General features: G+C 39.4%; 2 protein-coding genes across 3 annotated transcripts in view; both read right to left on the bottom strand.

The window, feature by feature from the left end:
• The window catches only part of march8 (membrane-associated ring finger (C3HC4) 8), a 125,158-nt gene extending 124,525 nt beyond the window's left edge, over nucleotides 1-633 (bottom strand). Inside the window, exon 1 of one of the 2 annotated variants that reach the window (XM_036574020.1) lies at nucleotides 221-633. The gene's annotated coding sequence lies outside the window, so the exon portion shown is untranslated. The remainder of the gene's footprint in view (nucleotides 1-220) is intronic. The other variant, XM_036574015.1, reaches the window with a different exon arrangement.
• Nucleotides 634-5,911: 5,278 nt separating this feature from the next.
• On the bottom strand, nucleotides 5,912-26,231 carry zfand4 (zinc finger, AN1-type domain 4). Its single transcript, XM_036574014.1, has 11 exons — nucleotides 25,242-26,231; nucleotides 24,821-24,953; nucleotides 23,406-23,709; nucleotides 15,197-15,272; nucleotides 14,731-14,798; nucleotides 14,319-14,505; nucleotides 13,265-13,412; nucleotides 11,561-12,733; nucleotides 10,823-10,877; nucleotides 7,951-8,068; nucleotides 5,912-6,954 (listed from the first exon to the last, which is right to left on the bottom strand). The coding sequence occupies exons 3-11, from the start codon at nucleotides 23,587-23,589 to the stop codon at nucleotides 6,819-6,821; spliced, it is 2,145 nt and encodes a 714-aa protein (XP_036429907.1). The 5' UTR covers nucleotides 23,590-23,709; nucleotides 24,821-24,953; nucleotides 25,242-26,231; the 3' UTR covers nucleotides 5,912-6,818.
• Nucleotides 26,232-26,304: the final 73 nt, after the last annotated feature.

The raw sequence follows: 26,304 nt of genomic DNA, 5'->3' as shown, positions 1-26,304 counted from the left end.
TTACTGCTACCGCTGCACCATTTAAGGTGGAACGTGGACAATTTCAAACAACAAGCAGGCGATTAAGAAGCTGCCTTCAGCTTCATCATTTCACACTGGGCATTTAGAATGGTGTACGGTGATGTGTGAAACATGGAGGAAAAAAAGGGGAAAACAGAAGTAAATGGTCCCGCTTGAAATGCGCGATCAGTCGGTGTGAAATCATTGTTAGCTTACTCACCTTATTGTTCCGATGGTTTGTTTATTTCTGACTGCCCATCTGACTGCATGCGTCATGTCTCTGACTTCCGCGATAGTGTAGCTCGAACACTGGATGTGAGGGAGTGAGGCTGTCGCGCATGCGCACTACAGAGCATCAGTTCTGTGACTGCAGTGGTTTCCCAACTTAAGTCCTGTTAATCTACCTGCTCAGACACACCTGATTCGGCTCAAGAAGAATTTTATTATCTGGTCAGCTCAGATGGTGCTAGGTTACAGGGAAAACGCTAAAACTGCAGTGCCTCCAGGACTGGAGTTAGGAAACGAGGGGTTAGTCTTCAAGTCAGGGACTGGTTGCTTAAAGGGCCTGTATTTCGGTAAGACAAAGTTCCTCACTTTTTTAAAGGCCCATATGATGATTTTTTTCTCACTTTTTTAAGCTAAAAAGTTTGATGTAAACATTGCAAAACTGTACTGTTCACTCCCCAGTCCATATATGCAAACCAAGCTGCAAAACAGCCCCTTTTGAGTTCACTGTTTTCAGTTTTCTAAAGGTTCACAAACGTTTAGCTCTGCCCATTAACACTGAAGTTATAAGGAGTGTTTCAGATAGATAGATAGATAGATAGATAGATAGATAGATAGATAGATAGATAGATACTTTATTGACCCCGAAGGAAATTTAGCATTCAGTTTGGATGCTTTTTGAATTAGGCTCAATAGAGGAGAGCCAATCAGCGCTTATGTATTTACATATAATGGCACAGTTACAAAAACAACCTGTTTAATTAGAAAGAGGTTCAAAGAGGTTGGAAAAGGAGTCATGTAAAAATTAATTACAACTGTTTTTGGTACAATAAACCACACAAATGGGATGACCTCAGGGAAAACAACATGTAAAAAGAATGTATGATGTGGACCCTTTGAACAAAGGAGTGCAATGTTTCAAAACCACACTGTTCACTCCCCAGTCCAGCTGCAAATACCAGTGATGCTCATACTGAATCACTGGAACAAAATAAATCAACTCTTCTGATCAGAAGTTTCAAAAACCAAGTTTCACACATCACCTGCCACCACATAGACTGATGGTATCAAGATACTTTAGTATACATTTGGTGCAAACTGACAGTTCAGTTGAAAGCAAAATGTATTCAGTTTCACTCCTAGACATGACATATATGTGCTCAGAATAGAGCTCCTTAAAAAGTTGTATGTTGTGGATTTACCAAGGTATAAAATCTATTCTACTGAGCTTAACCTATTTTTTCATGTCATTCATGCATGCTGCTGAGGCATTCACACTAGGAATAGGGCAGGGCTGAGTTCTGGGTTTTAAAGCATTTCGGTGCTTCTCCAAGAACAAAAAAAAACAAAGAAAATCAGGGTTACTGGATATGGATTGTTACACTGGATTCTACCATCACTACTTTAGCCTTACCCATTTGTGATGAAGTTATAAAGAGTGGTTCAGTCTGGACTGCTGCTTGAATGAGTGCCACAATGCAGGGAGGAGAATCAGAGCAAAGCTCTTTGATGTATATCAGTCTTAAAGGCGCAGGCCAAGTTCACGGAAGAGAGGTTGGAAAACATTCATGTAAAAATTATGAATTGGTATACAAAACCACACAAATATCATAAACAGAAACAACAAAAAGACAAGAAAAATGCCCTATCCAGCTTACAGGGGAAAAGACTGTGGTGGTCCACTAGCAGGACTAAGAACCAGTCATAACTCATTATTCGGAATGTGATTTACTGATTCTTTTTACTACAGTGATTGATTATTGTGATTATTTACGTGATTTATGTTCCATCCTTAGCACTCTTATCATTAACAATGGATTTTAGAGAGTGAGTGAATAGCCACCAGCATTAAAGCTCCCCCTGTTCCTTGGGACCCAGTAGTCTGTTTGTTATGCAAGGTTACATTTTTATTCCCTGCTCTTCTCTGCCTCTCTGGGGGAATACAACAGAACGTCTGTGTGTTTGCATTGTGTGGGCCATGGCAGAGGGAAGGAATCGCTAAAGGCCATGTGTCGGGCTTTGTGAAATTCAGGCTTTATACACAGTGCTTCTCTAAATGCTTGTTTTATCAACTTGCGCACTGAGGGTTTGATGGGTTTAAACAATGGGCTCGGTTCATTATTATGCAACATTTGTCCTTCATGAATCGCAGATGGAGGACACATGATTCACTCTTCAAAAAAACACCTAAAAGATGCCTGTTCGTGTTGAAGCGGTGCGTGTGTTTGGACATGCAGAGATAATCAACCTGTTAAGCGAGTTTGTGTTGATCGGCTTGTTTCCACAAGGACATGCATTTTCATTAGATATCAACTTTCATGACTAAGCTGAGCAGGTAAAATGTAAATATAATGGGGAGAAGTCTTTGTTAAGAGTAGAAACTACAAATAATTAATGCTTATATGAGAATACAAGAGTACAAGAATACAAAAGAATTGTGCATCTCCCACTGGCTGAGTTGCTACAGTAAAATAAATCACAGAATTCTTACTGGCATAGTCACAACTAGATCCCACTCACTGAGCTTCTGTCTACTGCATTCAAAGACTTCTGCAGCCTTCTTTAACTCCCATGAACCACACTGTATACCATCTACAGCTTTATGTGAGCTACTGTCAGAAAGAGAGTATTCGTTCTATAACCTCCCCCATCCAGGATTTTGAATCTGTTTAAAGTGTTTGTTTTTTTTTTTAGCAAGTACATGTTCATGTATTCTATGAAGAATGCACTGAAAAGGCATGCGCCTCTAGGCTATCTGATCACAACATAGTGGCATGAAGTGTTATTGGCTGTCCGTGTTATCAGATTATGACATTTCTGGATTATCTGGATTACATAAGGCAAGCACTACCCACCAGGAACCTGTAGTAGTCAAGGGCGTCAGAAACAGTCACCAAGATTATTAATGAACAACAGTACAAACAATGGAATACACCAGTACAAACTGTGCTGAACAACTGTAGGTAAATTAACGGAACATTTTTAGCATGAGTTAAGAAACGTTCCTGAAAACAGTTCAGCTCGCTGCCCAGGGTAGATCGGAAAAAGATCGTAATTTCTGCAAAACATTTAGATTACTTAGAGCAGGAAAGCTTTCTCAGTTTCCTTGGTCCATTTGAGGATCTTATCTGAGGTACATGTGGGTAAGGCCTAATTTAAAACTGCCCAAAGAAAACTCACATTCAGAACAGTCTGAAGGACGATTACAAGAGGTAACTATTACCATTTTCAAAAAGAAAATGTCCTGCACAGGTTAAATGAAGTCATGTAATACTTTAAAAAGAATTTTTAAACACCCAAGCTAACTGTGCACTCAAAGCAGAATTAAATCATCCTATAAATGAATAAGGTTTTAGGATATGGATATACGGTATCAAATATAACAAAGTGTATAAAACTGATAAAGACAGCATGAATCATTCAAATATTGCCCCTTTCAATTGAACAGCAAAAAACTAACTCCACTTTATTGGAGTCCTTGTATCTACACTCATTGTCCATTTTGCAATTTTACCACTCGGGTCCACTTATATAATTACCATATAAAGTCAGGTCTAGAAATATTTGGACATTGTCAAAGTTATTGTTATTTTAGCTGTCTACCACAGGATATTGGACTTGAAATTAAACAATGAATATGTGCTCAAAGTGCAGCTTTCCAGGTATAATTTGAGGGTATTTACATCCAAAGTGGATGGAAGTTTTTATTTTTAAACATGCTCAAAAGTAACTGGACACTTAGCTGCACTCAGCTACTCCATGGTCAGTTGTTCCTAATTATTTCATTCACAATTAAGCAGATAAACCATCTGAAGTTGATTTGGAGATTATTTGGATTTGGAATCTGTTACTGTTAACTCTGAATATGTATCCCCAAGAGCAAGACATCACTAGGCTGAAAAATCAAAACAAACCCATCAGAGAGACAGAAAACACATTAGGTGTGGCCAAACCAACAATCTGGTTCAAAAAAGAAAGAAAAAAAGAATGCCCGCACACACACACACAACAACAAGGCCACTGAAAACAACTTTGTTGGATGACAGAAGAATTCTTTCCGTGGTGAAGAAACACCCCTTCACAACAGCTGGCCAGATCAAGAGCAAACTCTAAAAGGTAGACGTTCTGTGTAAAAGTCAGCAATCAAGAGAAGACTTCACCAGAATGAAACAGAGGGTCTACCACAAGAGTGGTAAGCCTTAAAAACTGAAAAACCAAATTAGAGTTAGCCAAAAACATAAAAAGCCTGCATATTCTGGAACATCTTATGGATAGGAGAGACAGAGATCAACTTGTACCAGAATGATGGGAAGAGTATAAAGAAGGAAAGGAACTGCTTATCATCCAAAGTGCATCACCTCATCTGTCAAGCATGGTAAAGGCAGTGTTATGACGTGGGTATTTAAAACCACAAATGAAGCTAGTTTCCTGATATTTATTGATGATGTGAGGATGAATTCTGAAGTGTACAGGGCTACATTATCAGCTCAAATTCAGCCAAATGCTTCAAAACTCTTTGGGTGGCGCTTCACAGTGCAGATGTACAATGTCAATGAAGCGTACTGCGAAAGCAACCCAAGATTTTTTTTTTTTTTTTAGGTAAATAAGTGGAAAGTCAGTCATCTGACCTCAATGCAACCAAGCATGCATTTCACTTACTAAAAGGCAAAACTGAAGGTAAAACACCCCAAGATCAAGCAGAAGTTGAAGCTGCAGTAAAAGCCTGGCAAAGCATCACCAAGGAGGAAAACACAGTGTACGGTGATGCCTATGAGCACCAGACTTCAGGCTGTCATTGACTGCAAAGATTAAGTATTAGTAGTGTTAAACAAACAATCTGATTTATGATTGTTTGTCCAATTACTTTTGAGCCCAAAATATGAAATGTGATTCATTGTTCACCCAATCAGGATGTAAATGCCATCAAAATATAGAAATTCTGTACAATGAGCTCCTATTCATTATTTAACACCAATATGCTGTTAGACAGCTAAAATAACAGTATGGTCAACATCCAAATATATTATGGACCTGACTGTAAATGCACTTTACTAGTTCTATAGTTATAGATTGTAGTCCATTTGTTTCTCTGATGGACTCAATGTTCAGGACCCTACACAACTGAGCAGGTATTAATTGGGTGGGAGATCATTCACAGCACTGCAGTGACACTGACATGGTAGCTGGTGTGTGTGCTGCTCGAGTTTTTAAACATCTTACTGTCACTGCTGGACTAGGAACAGTCCACCAAACAAAAACACCCAGCCAACAGCATGCGGTGACTATGACCTACACAACTTGTGCAATAATAGATGAGCTATCGTCTCGAACATTTCATCTGCAAGGTGGACCAACAAGGTAGGTGTGTCTAACAGAGTGGACAGTAAGTGGAAGCAGTGTTTAAAAACTCCAGCAGAACTGCTGTGTGATCCTTTCATACCAGCGCAACCACGAACTAACATGTACCTACCATGTCACGGCAGTGCTGAGAACAATCCACCACCCAAACAATTCTTGCTCGGTAGGGGTCCTGTGGCAGTCATGACCTTTGTTGAACAGGTTAAACGGAAGCTAACAAATTAGAGAAGTGTGTCCTAACTGACAAACATATTTTGCACACAACACACAACACCCACAAGAAAGCAGCTAAAATAGAAACAGAAACCCCTCAAACAACAACACCACATCTAAGGAAACACAGGTATATTTTATTAGTTGGATCCCCAAATAAATACTGAAAACTTTAAGCAACTGCTGACTGTGCAATTATTCAAAAAAATGACAGTAAAAAAGGAACCTTCACAATGGCAACCAGCTAAGTGTCCACATCTTACCATAGCAAGCCCTTCTGAAAATAGTTAAGAATGCTACGTGGCCATACTGCATAGTGGTGTTTATAGCTGACAAACATGTATAACTTGCATACTTGCATTCAAACTAAAACCCAAGATTAGACAGATATCTTATTTTATCATAGATGTATAGTACCTGGTATGATGTCGAGTAGAGTGCTGTAGGCCTGAAATGAACCAATTCAGAGAAAGAAAAAGATGATTTGTTGAATATTGGGACACTCGAACAGTCAACATAACACTTCATCACAAAAACACATAATTCAGTCAACCCATTTTCCATGAAATATTCATTATTTCTAAAGTGCATCTCTCAAAGATTTGTCTCTTGACATCATCTCTCCAATTTTATGAATCAAACAAACAACAAAATATATATACATATATACTTAAAGTCATGCATTATATTTAAAAGTTTGTAGTGTAATGGAAACATTTAGAAATCAACCTATTTTTCATGCCAGGTTCTTTTTTGTTTTTCTTACCGTATGTGAAGTAAAAACAGAGTGGAGAAAACGAAAAAATTAAACAAAAAATAAATAAAATAAAAAATCACATTTGTGCAAAAAGTAATTGCTTAAAAAAAAGCGTGTGCTATTTTTAGGTTTCTTTCTATATATAGGATCCTTGACAGATAAGCAAGCATGGTGATAAAAGCACACACTGGTGATAAGTTCTTGCTGTTTTAATCGCTTTTAATGAGTATCTCATATTCCCTCTTGAATCGTCCACTTAGTGCCTTCATATTTTGGGCAGCTTTGGTGCACTAATGATGGGGTTAGCCTCCTGTAGAAAACGGCGGCCTGCACTTTTATAGTCGTAAGTGCAGTCGTGGGTCTCTGCATAGCGGTGCGTGGAGCAGAAGTTGTTGCCACACCTTAGTCAAGGAAACAGAGGGACTTCATCAGGAGAGATACAAAAGCATTAGGACACCAAGAAGAATTAATGGAGAAAGTAGTCTATACTAAGTCCAGCACATCTTTGTTGTGTTATGTTTAAATGAGTGTCAGCTCATGTATCACTACTAAACAACAAATGTTCAATCGAACAAATTTCTTAAGTAGTCAAATGCTGTTTGAATTTAGAATTTAATTAAGGGGGAATGCCGTAAAGATAATAAGTAACCAGAAATCAATGAGTAACCAAGACGAAACAGTTTGCAGTACAGTTAGCTCTTGAGTCATCCAGGATTACTCTTTGTTCTGGGGATTTAAGATGACAAAGTTTAACGCTTCTTAAATAGCCATTCACTTGGCATCTTTATCTGTAGCCTGCTTTGAGATATCTAACAAAACTCAAGTCATTCTAAAAAAAGAAGGGTTTCAGTTTAACAGGCAAAATAGGCCATGTGGCATCTGACAGACTGAACGGTAAAAATATGCCTTTCAAGAAAATATGCCAGAGTTGAATCATAAGGTTCTGCGCATTAGGGGTGCTGGCACTGGAGCGACAAAAAGATCGGGGCCAGCCAGGGATGACATCATACCTGACAATGCCAGAACAGAGAGACATGCCTTCAAAAAGCATCTCGGAGCAGAAGAAACACCCCTGCTCCGAGATACTCTGCATATCAAAACAACAGACTTTCTCTACAAAGGCAGCTGCAAGATAATCATGGAGAAGTGAGACTAAAATACATGATGTATCCTTTGTTTGAAAAGAAATCCTGCGGACTTTACATATTAAAGAGTTCCAGCAGTTCCAGAAGGAAACCTGGCTTACCACTGAAACAAAAAGAGCACTTTATCATTCTGATCAAAACACCAAGATACCCTGCTTAGACTAAGAGCTCTTGCCTATCCAGGTCAAGCAAGAACTGCACAATGGAGCACAGAAGACTTAACAACATCTCCCTGTAGCCTTAGGTAAGTACCTGCATTCATAGCTGGTGGCTAGCCCAGTCTTCTTCCCACACATGAAGCAGTGCTTTGAAGTCTTCTTTTTTGATCCAACTGGGGCTTTCACAGGAGGGAGGTGATATGTTGGAGTGCCTGAAAACATTTTGGGCAACAAATAAAAAATGTTAGCAGCTTCTACAACAATGCAAAAGTACAATCTTCATACTGCATAACTGAATAAACAGAAATGTACTACATTTGTAATGGAAAATGTTCCTTCATTATTAATGAAATATAATTTTCCTGTTCATTTTCTCCCCAAAAAGCAGCCACTCCCCAGTGTTGTGTCTCGTTGAGCGACTGCACCACCAGAGTGGTCGGACTCTTGGATATGCTTTCATTCAAAACCACCGAAACTTCTCTTGACATTATGGATGCCGATAGTATCAGGATCATATGGGTACTGGCTAAGCAATTGCTTCAAAATAAAAACGCATTTGTAACCCTCTACAAATAGGTACAATATTTCTCTGTAATGAGAACTGAGGTGGATCTAGTTCTGACTTCTACATTTGGAAATGTGTGTGTCAGCATCAGGAAATATGTTAATGAGAAACACTGGACATCTGTATTATGATTGGGCAATACCCACGTTTTTCATACCTTAAAACAACCTCCAAATACTCCCACAGTATACAGTAATACCAGTGCATAAAAAAGCGTAAAAATGCATAGAAGCACTGTAAACCATGTAAAGGCATTTATGTCAATTTTGTGTCTTCATTTCAAAATCAGTTTGATTCTAATTTCAATCCATCATTCTATACATGTCAAAACGCCTGTCCAACAACCTCTGACAAAATGTTAAAACAATGCTGCTGGGTAGCGTTAGCTTAGCTAATGACAACAGCTGTGCTCACCACAGAACAGGTATGAATCTGGCTAATTGAAGAACACCAGACAAGTTTAGATGATAATGGCTTAAATCTGAGGGAGTGAAGACAAGTTAGTTACTTGTGTGGACAGAAATGAATATTAAACATGCGATGTTTGGTTCTGTAAAACTAGCCAGTCATTGCTTTGTGAATATGCCACACACCACAGTGCAGGCTTGATTCTGAGTAACTGAAAGTGCATGTTTCCTTCCCTGGATATGACTGGGTGGAATGTGTTTATTTGGCCATTTACTAGACAGACATGGAAGAAAAATTTGACACGGTCATAATGTTCATTTTTAACTACCATTCTATACCTTATACCATTACACAGCCCAACCATCGTTGGCATGGGCCACAAGTTCCTATATTGGGGCATCCCTACATGACATGATTGCTGTTAGACTGTACCACACCCATGGAGAACCAGTTGGGTTGATGCTGTATTACTAGGAAATACTCCAATCCTGGTACAACATGAGCAGGTCTACTCAGGAGTGAAAGCTACACACAATACATTCCACCAGTGGGACTAAAACACAGGTCTCAAAAGTAGAACTCATCTGAGATCCACCTAAGTGCATAAAAGCATCAACAACAACACAATAATAATAATAATAATAATAATTTTAAAAATCACAAGTATTAGGGTTGCCACCACCTACAAATCCTTGTTTAGGTTGCGCAGCTAACAAGTCACCAAAGTAGGGTGCAAGGGAGGTTTCCGACAATATGATAAAAGAACTCATGTGTGACGGAAACAGCCACGAGAAGCACTAGGCCAGGCACTGAGGCATGAGATTGGATTTGTAGTTGTGTTCTTCTAGAACTATCAGTTCTGATGCATGCTTCCACAGATGTGCTTCTGTGCCACTGACAATCTCAGATATGACAGCACATTGGGGACAGCATGCAAGCCCTGGCAGTAATATTTCTGGGAACATTTCAGAAAAATCACAAACACCAGCTGCTAGAGAACATCTCGCACTGAAACCCACAAACCCTGAAGACTGCAACATATCTGCTGCCTTTGAGCCTAAGTACGGTCATCTTGTATTGACTGTGCGATTCTGTGGGTATACGGCATGTATAAGGTGAATGTGAGAACATGTACATGCAAACGCATCTGTAAACTGTACTTATGGGGGAAGGGTCAAGGTTTACATTTCCTGTTGCTTGGTTTCTACCAGCAGCTCCTCAGTGAATGGTGGTAAATAATTGAAGGCGTGCTATGCCACTGCTGGGCACATACAACTTGCATCAACCTTATAAGGCATAACTGCCATTCTGTTATCCTCTGGCAGCACTTTTATCAAGATTCTTCAACACACCACACTGACCAGATGTGATAAAAATGCATACATTTTGTTCCATCAGTGCATTTATAGCTGCTTCACTGACACCTACTTCATAAATAACAATAGGAGGTAATGCCCACTTATAATTCATGTCATTTCTGACTAAAACCACAGTGGGTAACCTCTGAGGTAACAGCTCAGTGACATTCTGTCACCCTCATCATGAGAACTTAATGCATCCTATCATTAAGATAATGAACGTAGCTGTGGGGAAAAAAGCATTTTGAGGTCTGGACTGTTCAGTTTCTGACGCAAAGAGATTCGTCAGTTCATTGGCAGCCTCCTAGTCTCCAGAAGTGATAAGACATGCCTCTGAATGTGTGCAGTGTAGCATTAAATAGTTGTCTGGGATGCAGAGAGATTGAGCAGTGTGAGAAAGAGTGGCTGTAAAATGCTAAAAACAGTCCAACTGGAGAAGTATGACCCATGGTTGAGTCTCCACATGGAAGACACAAATACTTAGAGCAAAAGAGGCACAACTGCAAAAACTGTTGTTACAGAGGAAATGATTAGACCTTCTGGTGAAGGCAATAGTGCAGTGATATATGGCGAAATATGATTTATGGCATATTCATCTTTCTGACAAAGAGCTTTATGACTGTGTACAGACTTACCCTGTCTCTTTATTGAACTGGAGGGGCTGCTCAACGAGCCCAGGATTCCTGATGGCTGAAGAAAAGTATGATTTTGTAAATTTGTGGAATTTTGTTGAAAACGCATCCATTATAGCCTACTCTATGTATATCTGGGGGGGGAGCAAACATCTATAACCTAGTAGGCTACTATCATTATTAATATTACTATTATTAAGATTAATTTCTCAATGTTAAACATAACCATGGCAAAGCTTTGGCTTTACAGGAAGTTAATTAAGAGGAGGAGAGTGCTTCTGCAAACTAACAAGACTATTTTTCCACAAATGCACTCCACCTTCCATCTTCCAGCCCACTGAACGACAACCTGATTGGCTGAATGATTAAAAAATACCCACACCACAAAACTGATGTTACTCTGCACTTTTCTGAACAGTTGAACTTTTCTTAAACTTTTAAACTATTCCATTCTAACAAAAAAATGCTAGAGGCAGCGTTTTCTTAAAATAGGGTTTCCTGTATAAAATGCGCTGGTGGTTCAGGGAAAATATGACTAGTTTGAACACAGCCTAGGAAGACTATAGTAAATCTGAATATCTTCTGAAAGTTAAACCGAATAAAATCTTTATTTTATAAAACCTCCCACCATCCTGAGATCAAACAAAAGCCGAGTTCTCAGATGCAGTGCAAAATACAGAGGTGTGTAGAACACAGCTGTTGCACACATCTCTGTATTTCTGGAACGTCACGTACACTCACCATGTATGCGGCTGCTTTCGGCAGGGGGTTTATTCTGCGCAGCAGGTCCTCTTGAAGCAGATGGATGCTAGCTGGCAGGGGGGCTGAAGCACCACACAGTCTGCCCAGCGCACATGGCCCTGCCATGCTCTCTCTACCCCTGGAGCTGGCCAGAGAGGCCAGCAGCTCTGTGTTACTCACACAGCCCAGCAGCTCTTTGGAGGCCTTGTTGGCGGTCTTGGTGATGTCTCGCGCCTCGCTCTTGGAGATCACCTCTAGCCGCTTGCCAGGAGAGTCCATTTTGATGCCACAAAGAGGGATGCCCTGCGAGGGTGACCGGGGTGGGACAGGAGGAGTATCATTAGTGCTGAGGAGGGTGTGAGATGGGCTGGCCCGCAGGGAGGCCCCTGTGAACTCAAAAGGCTGAGGCATGCGTGGAGGAGTTAGTGGCTCGGCGGAGAGGTGCAGGGAGCCAAGTGCAGGTTGGGACTGTAGTGTTTTAGTGCCTATAACCCATGTGTCACTGTCAGGCTGAGACTGTAGTGTTTTAGTGCCTATAGCCCATGTGCTGACTGAGTCTGAGCCCACTGCTTGGGACAGCAGTGGAGGTGCGGCCATGGGCTCGGCGACAGAACCTAAAGAGTCCAGGCTGGCGTCCCGTTGAGTGGACACATCCAGGCTCAGGGGTTCTGGAAGCAGGCTGTTAAATGGAACAGGTTTGGGAGGCTCTATCACAACCGCATCCTCCGCAAGTGCTGCTCGGTCACTCTGCGGCTCTGCCTCGTCTTGACCAGACAGCACAGAGAGAGGTGGGTACACGCAGTCTCTTATAAGCTTAGACCCACTCACATCCAGCCTGGACACTTTGGGAGGCAGTCTAATCTTCCTAGGGGTGGGGTTATTCCATGGCTCTTCCTCCTGAAGCATGTATATGCTAGAAGCTGTCAGTGAGGGAATAGCTCTGCTAGATGCAGGACTCAGGTGAGAGGTGAGAGGCGTGCTGTAGGGGCCGGCAGCAGAGGAGGGGGCTGCAGGTTGCTGCTGGTCACCAACTGGAGGTAGATTTGTTGCAGAGGCGTGACCGATCTGAGGAAGGACACGGAACATTCGGTGGTGGCGGACGGAGCCGAGAGAGCTACTGCTAGGCCGGGGGCCGACTGGAGGCCTGACTTTCAACTTAGCAGTCTTCTTAGGCTTGAAAAAAGAAACACAAATTCAAAAACAAAAATGCAAAAGCAGGTAACATTTGACTATGACATGTAAACATTCATTTACACAATCAGTCAGAGGCTTAAGTGGGTGCTGAACAACATGAACAACCATTTACTGTAATTATTAAGTCTACATAAAGAAACATTTGCATGAGTGTGCTAACAATTTGTCAAGATCCTAATGACTGTGCTATGTTAAGTGTGAATAATTAATTCAATGTGCCAATCTGCTGAGCTTGTATTTATGACTGAGCTGGTTAATCAGAATCACTGTGGGCCAGGCGACACCCCTGCAGCCAGCTGGAAAACTGCATTCACTCAGAGTCTGCTTTTAGTGGCAAATCTAATTACATGTGTTCGAGACACCTGCTGTGTCAGATAAGATGAGTAGGCTTCTTTAACACTGCAGTTTTATGCTGCTCCAGCAGCAAGTCACTGCTTAAATATAAGAATGAAAAACTGGATGCACCACATAAAATGATGTTAAGTAGTATCACAGTCATTCCTCTGGTACCTTTTTGTTGAGGTTCATATTCTCCATCTTGGCTTTGAGGAGCTTCATCTTGTTCATGGTGATGGAGTTCTCCAGCGATAGCTGACCAGAGGAAGTGCTCACACTATCTTCTTCTTCCTCAGTATACACGTTGTGCACAGAACCACCACTGAAAAAGAAACCCATTGAAATAAATCATTTATTTGAACTTCAAGCCCTTGAAGCATGTTCAGTGCTGTCTCAAGTTGTTTATTCTAAATTCTGTTACTGCAGAGAATGCGCAATTTTTTACCAGAGATGAACACACTCTTACTCTGAATTACAATTTCTTTCATCAGACAGTTGAACCACTTTTGACAAAGGTACATTCTTCACAGGGCACAACTAAGCAACGGTTACTTCCTTGTTTGGTTGTAAGGTTGGCCTGTAGTTAACATACTAAAGCAACCAAATTTAACTTTAGACTTTAAGTAAAATAAGCCCTGCCAAGAGCATTTAACACTGTTTTGTTATTCTGTACAATTAATGAATTTGAATCTGTCTGCCAGCAACATCATCTACTTTTCCTTATTAGCTAACAAACGTAATACATAATATTCTTCCTTGTACTGGCTCACATGTCTGGAAACTATGACTAAACTTACCTTAAGTCAGAGTGTAAAATTCCTATAGAAAACTATTTCTAACCAAAACTGGCACGGACTGGGTTTGGTTTGTTTGAGGATAAACAAAAATGCACAAGAGCACAGCTTCTGGCAATTCATACAACCCTTTTGTTTCACAACCCACTATGGGGGGGGAAAACTCATCTCTAATATACCTAATATACCTCTCTTTTCTCATTTTTCTTCTGTTCGGAATATTAATGTTCATATTTGTAAATATATAAGGTTGTGAAATCATTATTTCATTACTATTTCCTTCTGTGACAAAAAAAACTGCCAAGTCATAAAAAGTTAGCTTCTGCAAACATCTGTTTCCATCTTAAAAAAAAACCAAAAAACCAAAAAAAGCAATCCAAGAGTCTAGAGGGAGCAGCTTCTCTTAACATGTGATTTCTCTACTCTGAACAGACCTTAGTGACTCAGACACAGGTGTGAGGGTTCCATCTCCACGGTCCACAACCCGGAAAAAGTTGAGCTGGTCGCCCTCTCTGTACACCAGGAAGGTCACCTGTTTATTAGACAGAGATTTTTCCCACACCTCATCCCTCCTTGAATCCAAGCATTCGGACGTCTCCTTCACTGATTCATCCACAGTCACTAAAGAAGGGCAAAACAAAGGGCAAAACGAAGCCATCCATTAAAAATAAACAACAATTTATGAACAACACAAGTCTATGTACTTTCATTTTTTCTTTAACAAAGATGTTTCTCCCTCTAACCTCAGCACCAATACAAAACATCTACACAAAACTCATTAACTTATTTTGCTTCTGATGAAAATTGATAAAAATACTTCAATGTACTCTCGGCTTGGTCAGATACCTCGTCTTGTGTTGATAGGCCCACCTCTCATGGCAAGGACCAGCTTGAGAGTGCAGCCTTCTGTAATGCTGAAATGACAGTGACAGTCACTTATTATTACAAACCAAATAACACTATTCCATGAGACTCTAAAAGTACAAGAATTTTACCTGAACATCAATTCATTCTAATTCCCCACAGCTATGTACAAAAACGTGCTCATCACATAACATCAGAAACACTTGTGGATATGTGGGATCCAGCCACATAATAGTTTCCCACCAAGCAGAAAACTAAACGACAAGCCACCAGCTGCAACCTCATCCTGAGAGACATTACTGTTTTTAACGATCTCAAAACATGGGAATTCAGCAATTTCACTTGATGTGGCTTTCAGTAACAACTACAAAATGCCTGTGTACTGAAGTGTCCTTCCTAATCAAAGTACAACAAAGGAAAATGCATTTATTTATTTAAAATACAATACCTGTAGTCATGCAAACAGTATTCATCTTCAAGTTCCAAGCTGTTCCAAATCAAATGCTGCTGAGCAACAGGGATACCTTCAACAAAAACAGGAAGTGAGTCTGTATTAATAAACATCTACACAGCAAAACACAGTAAACATTGAACTGTGCAAACGTTTGGGTATGGGGTGCAGGGCACAGTTCTACTGATGGCTTTTGTATCGTAATGCGAAAGGTATTGAAAGGTACAGGCTGTGAGCAAAAGCTCAAACTGCATACACTGTGCTCTGACCATTCTGAACATACAGCATTAACCTTCGGTGAGCATTCTTGAGGACAAGCTGTGGTGTGTACAACAGAAATGAAAAAGTAAACCTGCAGGATTACTATCATTCTGCAGGACTGCTTCATAACTCACACAGCCCCATGAGCTTCCACCTGCATGATCACAGGTGCTTAGCTAATAATATCAGTGAAGTCACATGGAACATCACGCGGCAGCTTGCAATGCAAAGCAGGGCAAAAATGTCTTCGTAGTGTAACAATCATTTAACAAAATATTATGGGACATCTGAAGTGTACTGTGTCATGGACAAAAATGCACTCCTACCAACCGTCCACACAAGTTTACTAAAAACTACACAAATTCACGTCACTACTCTTTCACTTCACAGTCAGAAAGAGGAAGAGCGATTAAATTTAAATCACAATAGCAACTTCCAAAAATGAAATTCAACTGAAGCACTGGAGAAACACCTGGAACAAAGCCAACCACAGTTCTCATAATGTCATAAGTTAAAGCACACATCCTCCGTGAGCCGACATTCAACAGAACAAACATGACTTAGTGCTGCCCCCTTCTGTAGATCACACACATCAATCAGAGCAGTAATTTACTGGTTCAATTCATTCTTTTAGTTTTACTTGTATACGGCTTTTCAACTATAGGCACTGCCACAATTAACCCAGGAGTGCTCAGCACACAAAAAGCTTCTCAGAGCAAAGCTGTGAAAATTGTAGACGCAATCACAGTGAACAATCAGGATGAAGAGGATTACATACTGAGGAATTTGTCATTTTACTCTTCTAGCATAAAACATAGCTCCCCTCATTCAAAACATGTTTTAAACAACCTGGAGGCAGTATTCAATACAAGTGGCAATTCTCCACTGGAAATCACTTTTATTGCAGGGCCAAGTTTAAGCTGTGACCATGAAATCAGTCTTTCACATAAAGTTCTATTCAGATGAGATAACACACAGTACTGTGCAGAAGGTTTAGATACCTGAGAAAATTAGATTTAAAAAGGTATTGAATTGGACTGTAAGCGCTCATCTGCTCAGAAAAAAAAACACTAATAAAATTAGAATATCAATACAGTAAGTAGTGATTTATTTACAAACCTCTCCTCATGGCAGCCCAGTACATATTGCAGTTACCTTCCAATACCTGGTTTAACTAATCAACACTTAAGAAGAAATCTGGAATTAAACCTGTGTTCCAACTAACTCAATTACTTTTTAAAACACACACACACAACAAGAAATTCATACACCAAGCAATATGGATACATCTGTAATACGGAACTGGGCTGCCTTCAGCATCAGTGCAGAACAGGACCAAACAGAATAAATTCATATTGAACTGCTGAGAGAAGGCAGTGTGGCTTGAGAGCTTCTTTGGTTTCTCTCGCTGTATCTCTCCATTCTGAAAAGACAAACCCATCCAGATGAAAAAAGAAAAGAACAAGACATGACTCATCATACCTTATTACTTTCTCTCAGTGCTCTATGGCCTTATTTTGCTCATTACACTACCTCAGGTGTTTTTGTTTACGAGCAGTTTTAAGATGCTAATGATGCACAGTGTTAGTTTACGATGAGTCACTAGACAATGGTCTCCTCTCAATGTATTAAAATGGTTGGTTGTCTCTCTTGAAAACGCGCACCTTTGACATGAGCACACAAATTCACCATTTATTATGTCTTATACTGCCTTAAAATCTCAAGTGTATTGGCTTCAAAATGTTAACAAAGGAAACAGGCTTGTGTGAGTATTACACATACTAAGAAATGTCTAGAGCATTCAATCAAAACAAAATAACCTTTTTTCATTTAACAGTTTCCACTGGATGACACCACTATCACTGTCACCAGTGACTGAAGTATAATTAAGCCCCGCAGGCTGAGGCTCACACACTTTGGTTGGACCACCCAAAAAGGCTCCTTAAATGTACAGTCAACAATAAATTCTTTATATTAGTAAAGAAGCCAAAAACACAAATAGAAATGCACTTGCTAAAATATTTTAATAATGATCAATTTATATTCCGGGCAATCAATAACCTTAACTAAGAGGAATTTGCTAGGCATTTTAACCTCAAATAGGACAAGCTTGTCATTAAAATATAATAAAAAAAATATATTTCCATGATAATCATGTTGCATATGTACTGAAAGCATACAAACATGGCTTACTTCATAGAAAAATAATGAACCAAAACACATAATATAACATTATATACATCCAATAACTACAAACAATAACCCAACTTTAAGCATGGCTCATTAAATCCAAAAGACATAAATGTCAGAATGATAGTGTGAAATCACAAGCATATTAAAGTTATGCCAGACATCAAATGCTTCTTATAGAAAGGCAAGAGGCACATGTTTTGAGTTATTGTTCCTTTTGTTATTAGGAGTCTAGAGTTTTACACATCTCAGTTATAGTCTTCAGGCAGCTCCTATCTGTTAAGTCACCAAATCAAACAAACAATCTCTATGGTGAACTGCTCAAGACTACATATTCAGCATGAGGTCAAGTGGAATCTTGTCTTTTAATAGTACACAGGTTTATGAAGCAATGAGATACCAGAGCGAGCCACACCAAAATAAGCAAGTTACTCAGCACACGGCGCCTTTCGCACTGTTCATAGTCCATTTTAAACCAACAAGAGGCAATAATAACAGCACTGAAACACAAGCGTTAGTGACAACTTTAATACTTCGAAATTAGATTATCTAGTTTAGCAAGGGGAAAGGGGCTAAATTATGTTTTCTATCCTCACTGACTCAGTATGATTCCAGACAAAAATGATCCACAGTGAAAACTGGCAACTAAAGTAATAAAAGTTATGACAAAAGGGGATTTCAGGATCATGAAACAAGTTCACCTTTACAGAGGTGGCAGGCCTACATGGTTGATAAAACATTGTATTTGTAATCTTTCTGGGCGATACATTTGTGGTAATCAGCACTTAATATGTACATTTCACTAAACAGAAGCACAGGACACTCTGCAGAACAGCAAATACTTTAGCAGTTGTAAGTGCGTGAACACTCGACAGATATCAACCCACTCAATATTCAAAAGGAATATTTTAGATGACTTTGGTGGGGCTCAAAGTACCCATGATATAAATTCCTGTATCTGTAATTAAGCACTTTTGTTAAGAAGTGCTGTAAATAATTAAAACATATTCAATGTGATTCAGCAGACAAACAGTCATATGCAAAGGTTTAAACACCAAGTCAAATGACATGTTCTGTTGATTTTCAAAGTGAAAGTAAGTTTACACATGCTCTACAGGGAACCAATTAAATATGGCATTTTCCACAAATTTCAGTGCACTTTTTTTTGCTTAAGTTTACAATACTGGAAAAAAATAAAACAAAATGTGCCATAACCAGCAATATGTTAAATTCAGCAAACTGACTGTGTGTAGAGGATGTGTTAAGTTAGAAAATCAACAAAACATGTAATGACAGTGGGTGTGTAAACTTTTGCACACAAACAGTCCAGTGGCTTAGTTCATGTTTGGCACACAAGACGTACACCATCAGCACAAAGACTGATCTTTTATGTTATTAATGAAATCATCGTTTATTTTTTGATCATCAATAATTGTAAATGATGGTGTATTATTATAATAATAATAATAATAATAACAATAATAATAACAACAACAACAACAACAACAACATGATGATGACTGGCGACCTTTATAAATATATACAAAATAAACTCCAGATGAAAAACACCAGTTTTGAGGTCCTCACACTATATCTGCTTCAGCTCTTCAGCTAAGGCCTACATGCGTTGAAATCAGAGTGTTAGAAGAGGGAAAACACTAATCTCTGCAGAGCTATGGCCCTTCGGGACTTTAGCTTGACACTCCTGGTGTAGTGGACAGACAGGTTATATGTGTGAGATACAGTAAGCAGGGGTTTGGGCTTGTCTATTGTTCTGAAACCTGCCTGATCATGTTCTTCTGCTCCTAAATACACTCATGCTGCATCACACACCTGAATGGATCTAGACTTTTGGGAGACAATACTGTATGGAAAAAACACAGCTATGGTATCAAGGATCCCAACAGAGTGAGGGAAGTGGGCTTCACATACAAGAGAGGCATAATCAATGAACTTCACTGCTGTGATGAGAATAAATTTATGGTTTACTTTCTTTAAGCACGTTCTGCTTAACGCTACTGTGAAACGGTACTAAATTAATATGACTTGGTCATTGTAGAAATCCACTTCGTAAAAGAATTCTTCTGCTTGAATCAGTGCATTGTCAGCTGTTCCTTGGTATTCCTTTGCTCAATCTAAATTTAATAAAAGTAAAATAGTAAGCTAGTATTAAAATTACATTACTGAAAAAGACGACACATACATTTATCTATAAAACCAAGTAAAGAAAGTATATGGTGTCACCACTTAGTTTCAGCAACTGGATTGACCTCACAGCGTTTTCATCATTTGCTGAATCGACTGCTGAGTGTGAGGGAGTTCTATTCTCATTATGTTAAAGCAGGAGACTTACTACTGCTAACCTGAGCTGCTCTGCATCCCAAAGGACCTGAGATTAGTTTAAAGAGCATAATTAGCAGATAAAATATTAAAGCATGTGTGTAATCAAGTCCAGTTAAACCTAAGTCTCAATGGTATCATTAAAGCATCAAAGAAAGCAGTCATTCAAAGTCTGTGATGACTCTTGCTCAAAAATGTTCTGGTGCACTGCATTTTTGAATACATTGCAGAGAGGGGGTGACAACAAAGCAAATTTTGAAGAGAAAACACCACTAATTAAATGAATAGGGATTTGTAGGCCAATGGCAATATCTGATACCTTTCATGTATGTATCTGCCAATGCCAATGGATAAACATTAATAAATTGTAGAATAGCATTTGCAGAAGCATAACATTTATCTCTACATGGTTACAGATGCTCTTTTCAACACCGTAACCCAGCATCACCTAAACATTCTGCTCTTCCAGAGTACAATAAATACATCATCGAACATCAGTCAAATCTAAACATCTGTATAATGCTGATATTTTTTCTAAGCAATCATCTCCCGATACCAATATCCACATCGTTTAAATATAATAATGACTGAAAACATTGGACTCCACAAATCTTCTCCATGAGATGTTCCCAGCACATTATATAAACCAAAAGGCACTGTTTTAAATTCAGAGACCAAATGGTATGCAGAATACAGTTTTATGTCTGTCCTTTTCTGCCACATCTACTTGATTATACCCACTGGCTAAGTCTACGGTTAAAAACCACTGAGCACCACGACTTATCGCATTCAACGATTCTTCAATTCTTGGGAGAGGATAAGCATCTTTCCTTGTTTCCTTGTATTTGTTGAGGTGTAGTACTAATTTCCTGATCTTCAACTGTGACTTCACTTCATTTCCAGATCTTGTATTGTATGCCTCCCCCGAAAACTGTGGGTCTAGGTATACACCAGCTGCCCAACCCGCAGTGAACAGAGTTGGCACACCATGATGTTTCCTTTACATCTCTGCTACATATTCTAAATGTTCTCTTGCTTGCTGATAGGTCTCCTGTAGGCGATTTTGGTGTTCCTCTCTGGTTCTAGAGGAGTTTTCCTTGTCAATGCCTAATAGAATGTCAATTGGTAAATTGAGGGGCTGATCAAACATCAAGAAATATGGTGTACCCCTAGTGCATGAATGCTTTGCGGTGTTAAAAGCAAACACTACTACTGGGAGATGCTCCACCCATCTGCTCTTCTTGGCTGGTGGGAGGTTCTTAGTAAATCACAGTGGGTTTGATTAAATCTTTCACACTGGCCAGTGCCTTGCAGATGGTAAGGAGGTGTCCAACTTTGTTTCATATTATCTCAATCTTATATTATCATGCATCCCTAATCTAAAAATATAGTTATATGAAGATTATTCTATCATTTTTAGATTAAGTATTAAATATCTGAAAGCCTGTTAGGTAAGAAGGTCCTAAACTAAGAGTCAAGATTTCTTAATAGAAGAGAAGATAGGACAAACATCTATTCAGTATCTCTTTTGAGTAATTTTGCATTGGGAAAGACCTCCTCAAATATGGTGGAAACATATTAATCCAGTCCTATAGCCAGTCTTGTTCTGTGCTCCATGTTCTCAGAGCCGTGTGCTGATCTGGAAAAAGGAAGCTCTGGGGTTATCTGTATGGTGTGTACTCAAAATACAGATCCTACAATGCAGCAATGATCAACATCAACAATAAAATAAGATACTGATACAAATTGTGTTCTGTTACGTGATTTATTATTTCTTCATCTATTCCTTTATAAATCTCATCCATGCACATGCTTCTGTGGAACAGAATTCTCTTGGCATTGATGCTCTTTCTTTAATTCACGTTTGCAGTTCTGTAAAATGCAGGTGCAATTTCAATTCTTCTAAGCATTCATCTAAAATCTGTCCTTTCTCCTGTAGACTGAATTATATCATAATCTCAGAAATATACCTACACATCCCCAGGACTAGTTAAGAAAGCAGTTGACTTCACTTCTAACCAGCACCAAACAGACGAGCAGATAAACTCACGTGGAGTCGGTAGCAAAGAGCTAAGCTCACTTCAGCCTAACAGCAGCCAGCACAGCGCGTGCTGTCTAACACCTCAAAGCTAATCAGCACATGAGGTAGACAGGCACAGCTCTGTGCACCACAGAGTCTGGCATGTTTACAGAGCTGCATATTTTATAGAACACCAATCTAAGCTCACACATTCCCCCTCTGGGAGGCAAAGTAACTGAAGTGTATGGTGTCAATCAGCAACACAAACTAAGTACACTAACTCATTATGTGAGACACAAAATAATTGAATTAAACTGCAGGCGACTGAAATAAACCTAATGTGTTCTGCTCCCTGAGAGACACTTATCTCTTTTTAACAGGGACGGGAAAGCTGTTTCACCAAAGCAAATGAAACTCTGTTCACAGGAAGCTCAGGGAAGTAGTCCTTTCTTTCTCAAGAGTTCTTTGCAATATATTTCCAAGAACTCATCCCATTTATAAGACTTAAAATGAGTTCCAAAGACAGTGGGGAAGCTTTGGCAACAGTGTTACTGAGTAATACTAGTAGCTTTGCACGACAGGAAGAGAGCAGATCAGTTCTCCTTCCTCCTTTTTGACCGTTCATGTGTTAAACTGATGAAACACATGAACCAGGAATGAATGCCTTTGTTTAACAACTTCAATTACTAAGAACATTGCGCATCTGTTGAATGTCTCTGTTTCCAAGGGCGCTTCATCAGCCTGCAACACACAGGCTGCAACACACAGGCTGCAACACACAGGCTGCAACACACAGGCTGCAACACACAGGCTGCAACACACAGGCTGCAACACACAGGCTGCAACACACAGGCTGCAACACACAGGCTGCGTGATACCGACAAAATACCATACTGTGATTACTTTATATACTATACTGCTACGTCGTTAAAAAAGTTTAAATAACACACTAGTGTCCCTATTGATGTGACAATTCATTGTTTTGAGAAAAATCTGCTGGAAAATCCAAACACCCAAAAAAAGACACTCATCTGGAACAGTGGAGGTTGGTCAGGATACTCAGTGTGTTTTTAGAAGATTTAGTTTTTATTATTATTAATATTGGGATTTGCCTCAAAATAAAGGCAGTCCTTCTTTGCAATTCATCATCTGTGTAGGATTAATGACAAACTGTATTATGCAAGATGGATAAGTGTGCTGTACCGTAACTCTATATCTATTTTACAAAATCACAAATAAGAACAAATTAGGATGCAAGCCAACAAGGAGAGAAACTATGGTTTAGTGCTGGCAATGTATTTATAGTGTCATTTGGTAGTGCAGTCAACGTCTCATTAAAACAAACAAAACATTTAGAGAGCACTATTAAAAAATGATTCATGAAAGCACACATACCCTCCAGTCTCTGAATCTTGGCTTTGACCGAGATGACCGTCTCAAACGGAGAAACCCTCAACTGGAAGCAGGTCCCAGTCAGAGTCTCTATGAACAGCTCCATGGTCTCATAGAAGGGCAGCTTGTAATGGACAACCCCAAAGTTATCATCATTGAAAAAAGGCGGATCCTTCTTGTCAGCCATGCTCGTGTGGAGAGGTAGGCACTCAGGGAGAGAACGAGATTAAACCTGCCCAGAGTGGAGGAGTGAGGGCTGTGGACTCACCACCGTCCTCCAGGCCACTCATCATGCACAGAGCTCCTGCTGTGGAAAAGATACAGGACACACTGTTTGATCTGTGCAACACACAAAACTGTTAAACTGGGCTGGGTCTCCCACAACATTGCAGCACAAAGAGAACTCTTAAATGGTAGAGCGAGCATCACACTGAACACTCTCTCCACCAGTTAAGGTGATCTTAATACAGAAATCCTTTTGGAAAACTGGGCCCTGACTGTTAAACAAATAAATCAATTTAATTACTGTTTCAAGACTTTGTTCGCAAACATTGAAAGAGAGCACACTATCATATCACCACAGCAAACTGCATTCCAATTGAACCTTTTTAAATTGTAATTTTGTACTTTGCATACAAAGTTTGGTAGCACGAGAAAAGAAAAAAGAAGCCATTGTTTAATGTTTAAAGAGGCAATAAGAGCATATCAGCAATCAGACTAGTCATGCAAACTTGTGATTAAGACTCAGCACAATTACACATGTAAGCTTCATTAAACTTTTACCAATGCTTGCCACTATGTAATGCACTCAATTAAAGTGTTACATAACACACGAGGATTAAGCACTTTAAACGTTAAATATACCGTGAATAAGTGCATTGTAAAACATCTGTTGAAAAAAGTAGCAGCTTTTAAAAATGCCAAACACAAAAATTAAAAAGCTCTATGGTCAATAATTTGTGTGTTCTTGAATAGGTGAATGGGGAAAGAGTGATTTGGTGACATCGGAATTATTTTCTGTAGTACTCAGATCACTTAAATCACGCCTGTCAAATAAAATCATCGACATCAGGTGCAGTTCAGGTTTTGCATTTAGGTAGATGACAGGCGTTCCGCTATATAAATGGGTTTCAAATATATTAATAATTGTAACATATATGTTAACCAGGTACACCAAAATGAAACGTACAATTTTATCCGATAAAAATACCTGAATCTCAACGAATGGTGATCACAATATTGATTTTACCACAAAACAATTTAACGCCACCACGATTTGACTTTGAAACAACTTTGAGGGAATAAGCAGGCTACTGAATATGCGCTTTAGACGACGGAGCCAGTAACCCAGACACTACAAGAAACCAAACCAAAGTAAACCACAGCAAACTCGTAGCCCTCAGCCAGGGATGTCTTACCTTTACAGCATCACCACCGGAGGAGCCTGCGATCCAGTGATGGACTGAACTAGGAGAAGAAAGCCGTCACTGCCACAGAAAGCAGTTTTCGGTGAAGGACGTCCCAGTCGATAAACAACAATGCATCTGTAACCTACAGGGATTCAGTCAACGAAAGAAAGTATGACGGTAAACAGGAAATGGTGTCAGTAAATGAAACAAACTAAGAAGTGCTCTAGCCAGCCAACCTCGCAAGCTAACGTTAACTAAAGTGTTTAGTAGAGAGGCGTTAGCATACAAAAGCTAACGACGGCTACAGCTGTTGATGCTAGCCTGTGGCTTTCAGCTAGCTAGCTTACTCTCTAACCTTTTCCCCGCCCCGTATTTTCGTAAAAAGTAAAAATATCCCAATTATGAAGCACTTTATGGCGTTTCTAAATACCGCTGTGGTCTTGCTAAGCGGTTCAGGGCCTCTTCTCCATGAAACGGTCCGCTCTCGTTTCTCCCGGAGACGGTGGTAATGGAATCGGTCTATTGTGACACACAATGATTGACAGGAGTGAGAACGAATGGCGTCAAGCTTTATTCGTCAAAAAGACACTGTGATCCAATAAAGGCGCAGAGAGGGTGGGACTAACTCCTGTCGGGTCGTTCCGGAGCGACTTTCCAGCGTCTCCCGGATGTTCGCTCTGGTTTCTAACAACAATTTACACGCCGTATCTACACGTGACTTACTTTGCTACCTAGAGATGCAGCTTAACAGGACAATCTATCTATCCAATCTATTATATTTAATCTACGAAGATTTCTTATATAAAGACGGCTGATTAATAAAAGAAAGTTATTAAACGGAACAGCAGTTAGATTGCTATAGCTTCAGAATAGACCTTTCGTTCAGTAGATCAGAATCCTGTTCTACTAAATCCAACATGATTATGAATCACTCTTGCATAAGATTTACCAAAACTATTAACTACCAAATGTTCCTTGCTTGCATCCCATATTGGCATGTTCCTCTACTGCTGGTGACTCCACAGAAACCTGATGTAGTAAGTAGAGAGTTGAGATGGCCTTCATGACATTTACTTGCACTTATTTTTCCTCCTACTCAGCTCACTTTATTTTTTTCCTGTAACTATCTTCTGTAATACACACCTGTGAGGTTCTAAAATTGATCTCCTTAATTGAGCCAAACTCTAATGACAGATAAATATTCCCAAAATAGCTGCAGTATGAAACTAGGTTTAATTATGTTTAACTAGGTTTGAACTGCCATTAAGCAAAGTCAGTAAGTAAGTAATACATCACAGGTGTTCACTGTACAACCACTCCCACATTTATTAGTGTTTTTAAATGATGACTCTTTTGCAGCACATTGTCTTGGACCCCACAGCTCAGGATGCATTTACACATTTACAGCTGTGAACACAATTATATATATATATATATATATATATATATATATATATATATATATATATATATATATATATATATACATACAT

Source organism: Colossoma macropomum, unplaced genomic scaffold, assembly GCF_904425465.1.
Source record: "Colossoma macropomum unplaced genomic scaffold, Colossoma_macropomum, whole genome shotgun sequence".
Classification (NCBI taxonomy): Eukaryota; Metazoa; Chordata; class Actinopteri; order Characiformes; family Serrasalmidae; genus Colossoma; species Colossoma macropomum.
The sequence above is the reverse complement of the archived record's forward strand: the minus strand, read 5'-3'. Positions and strand labels throughout refer to the sequence as shown.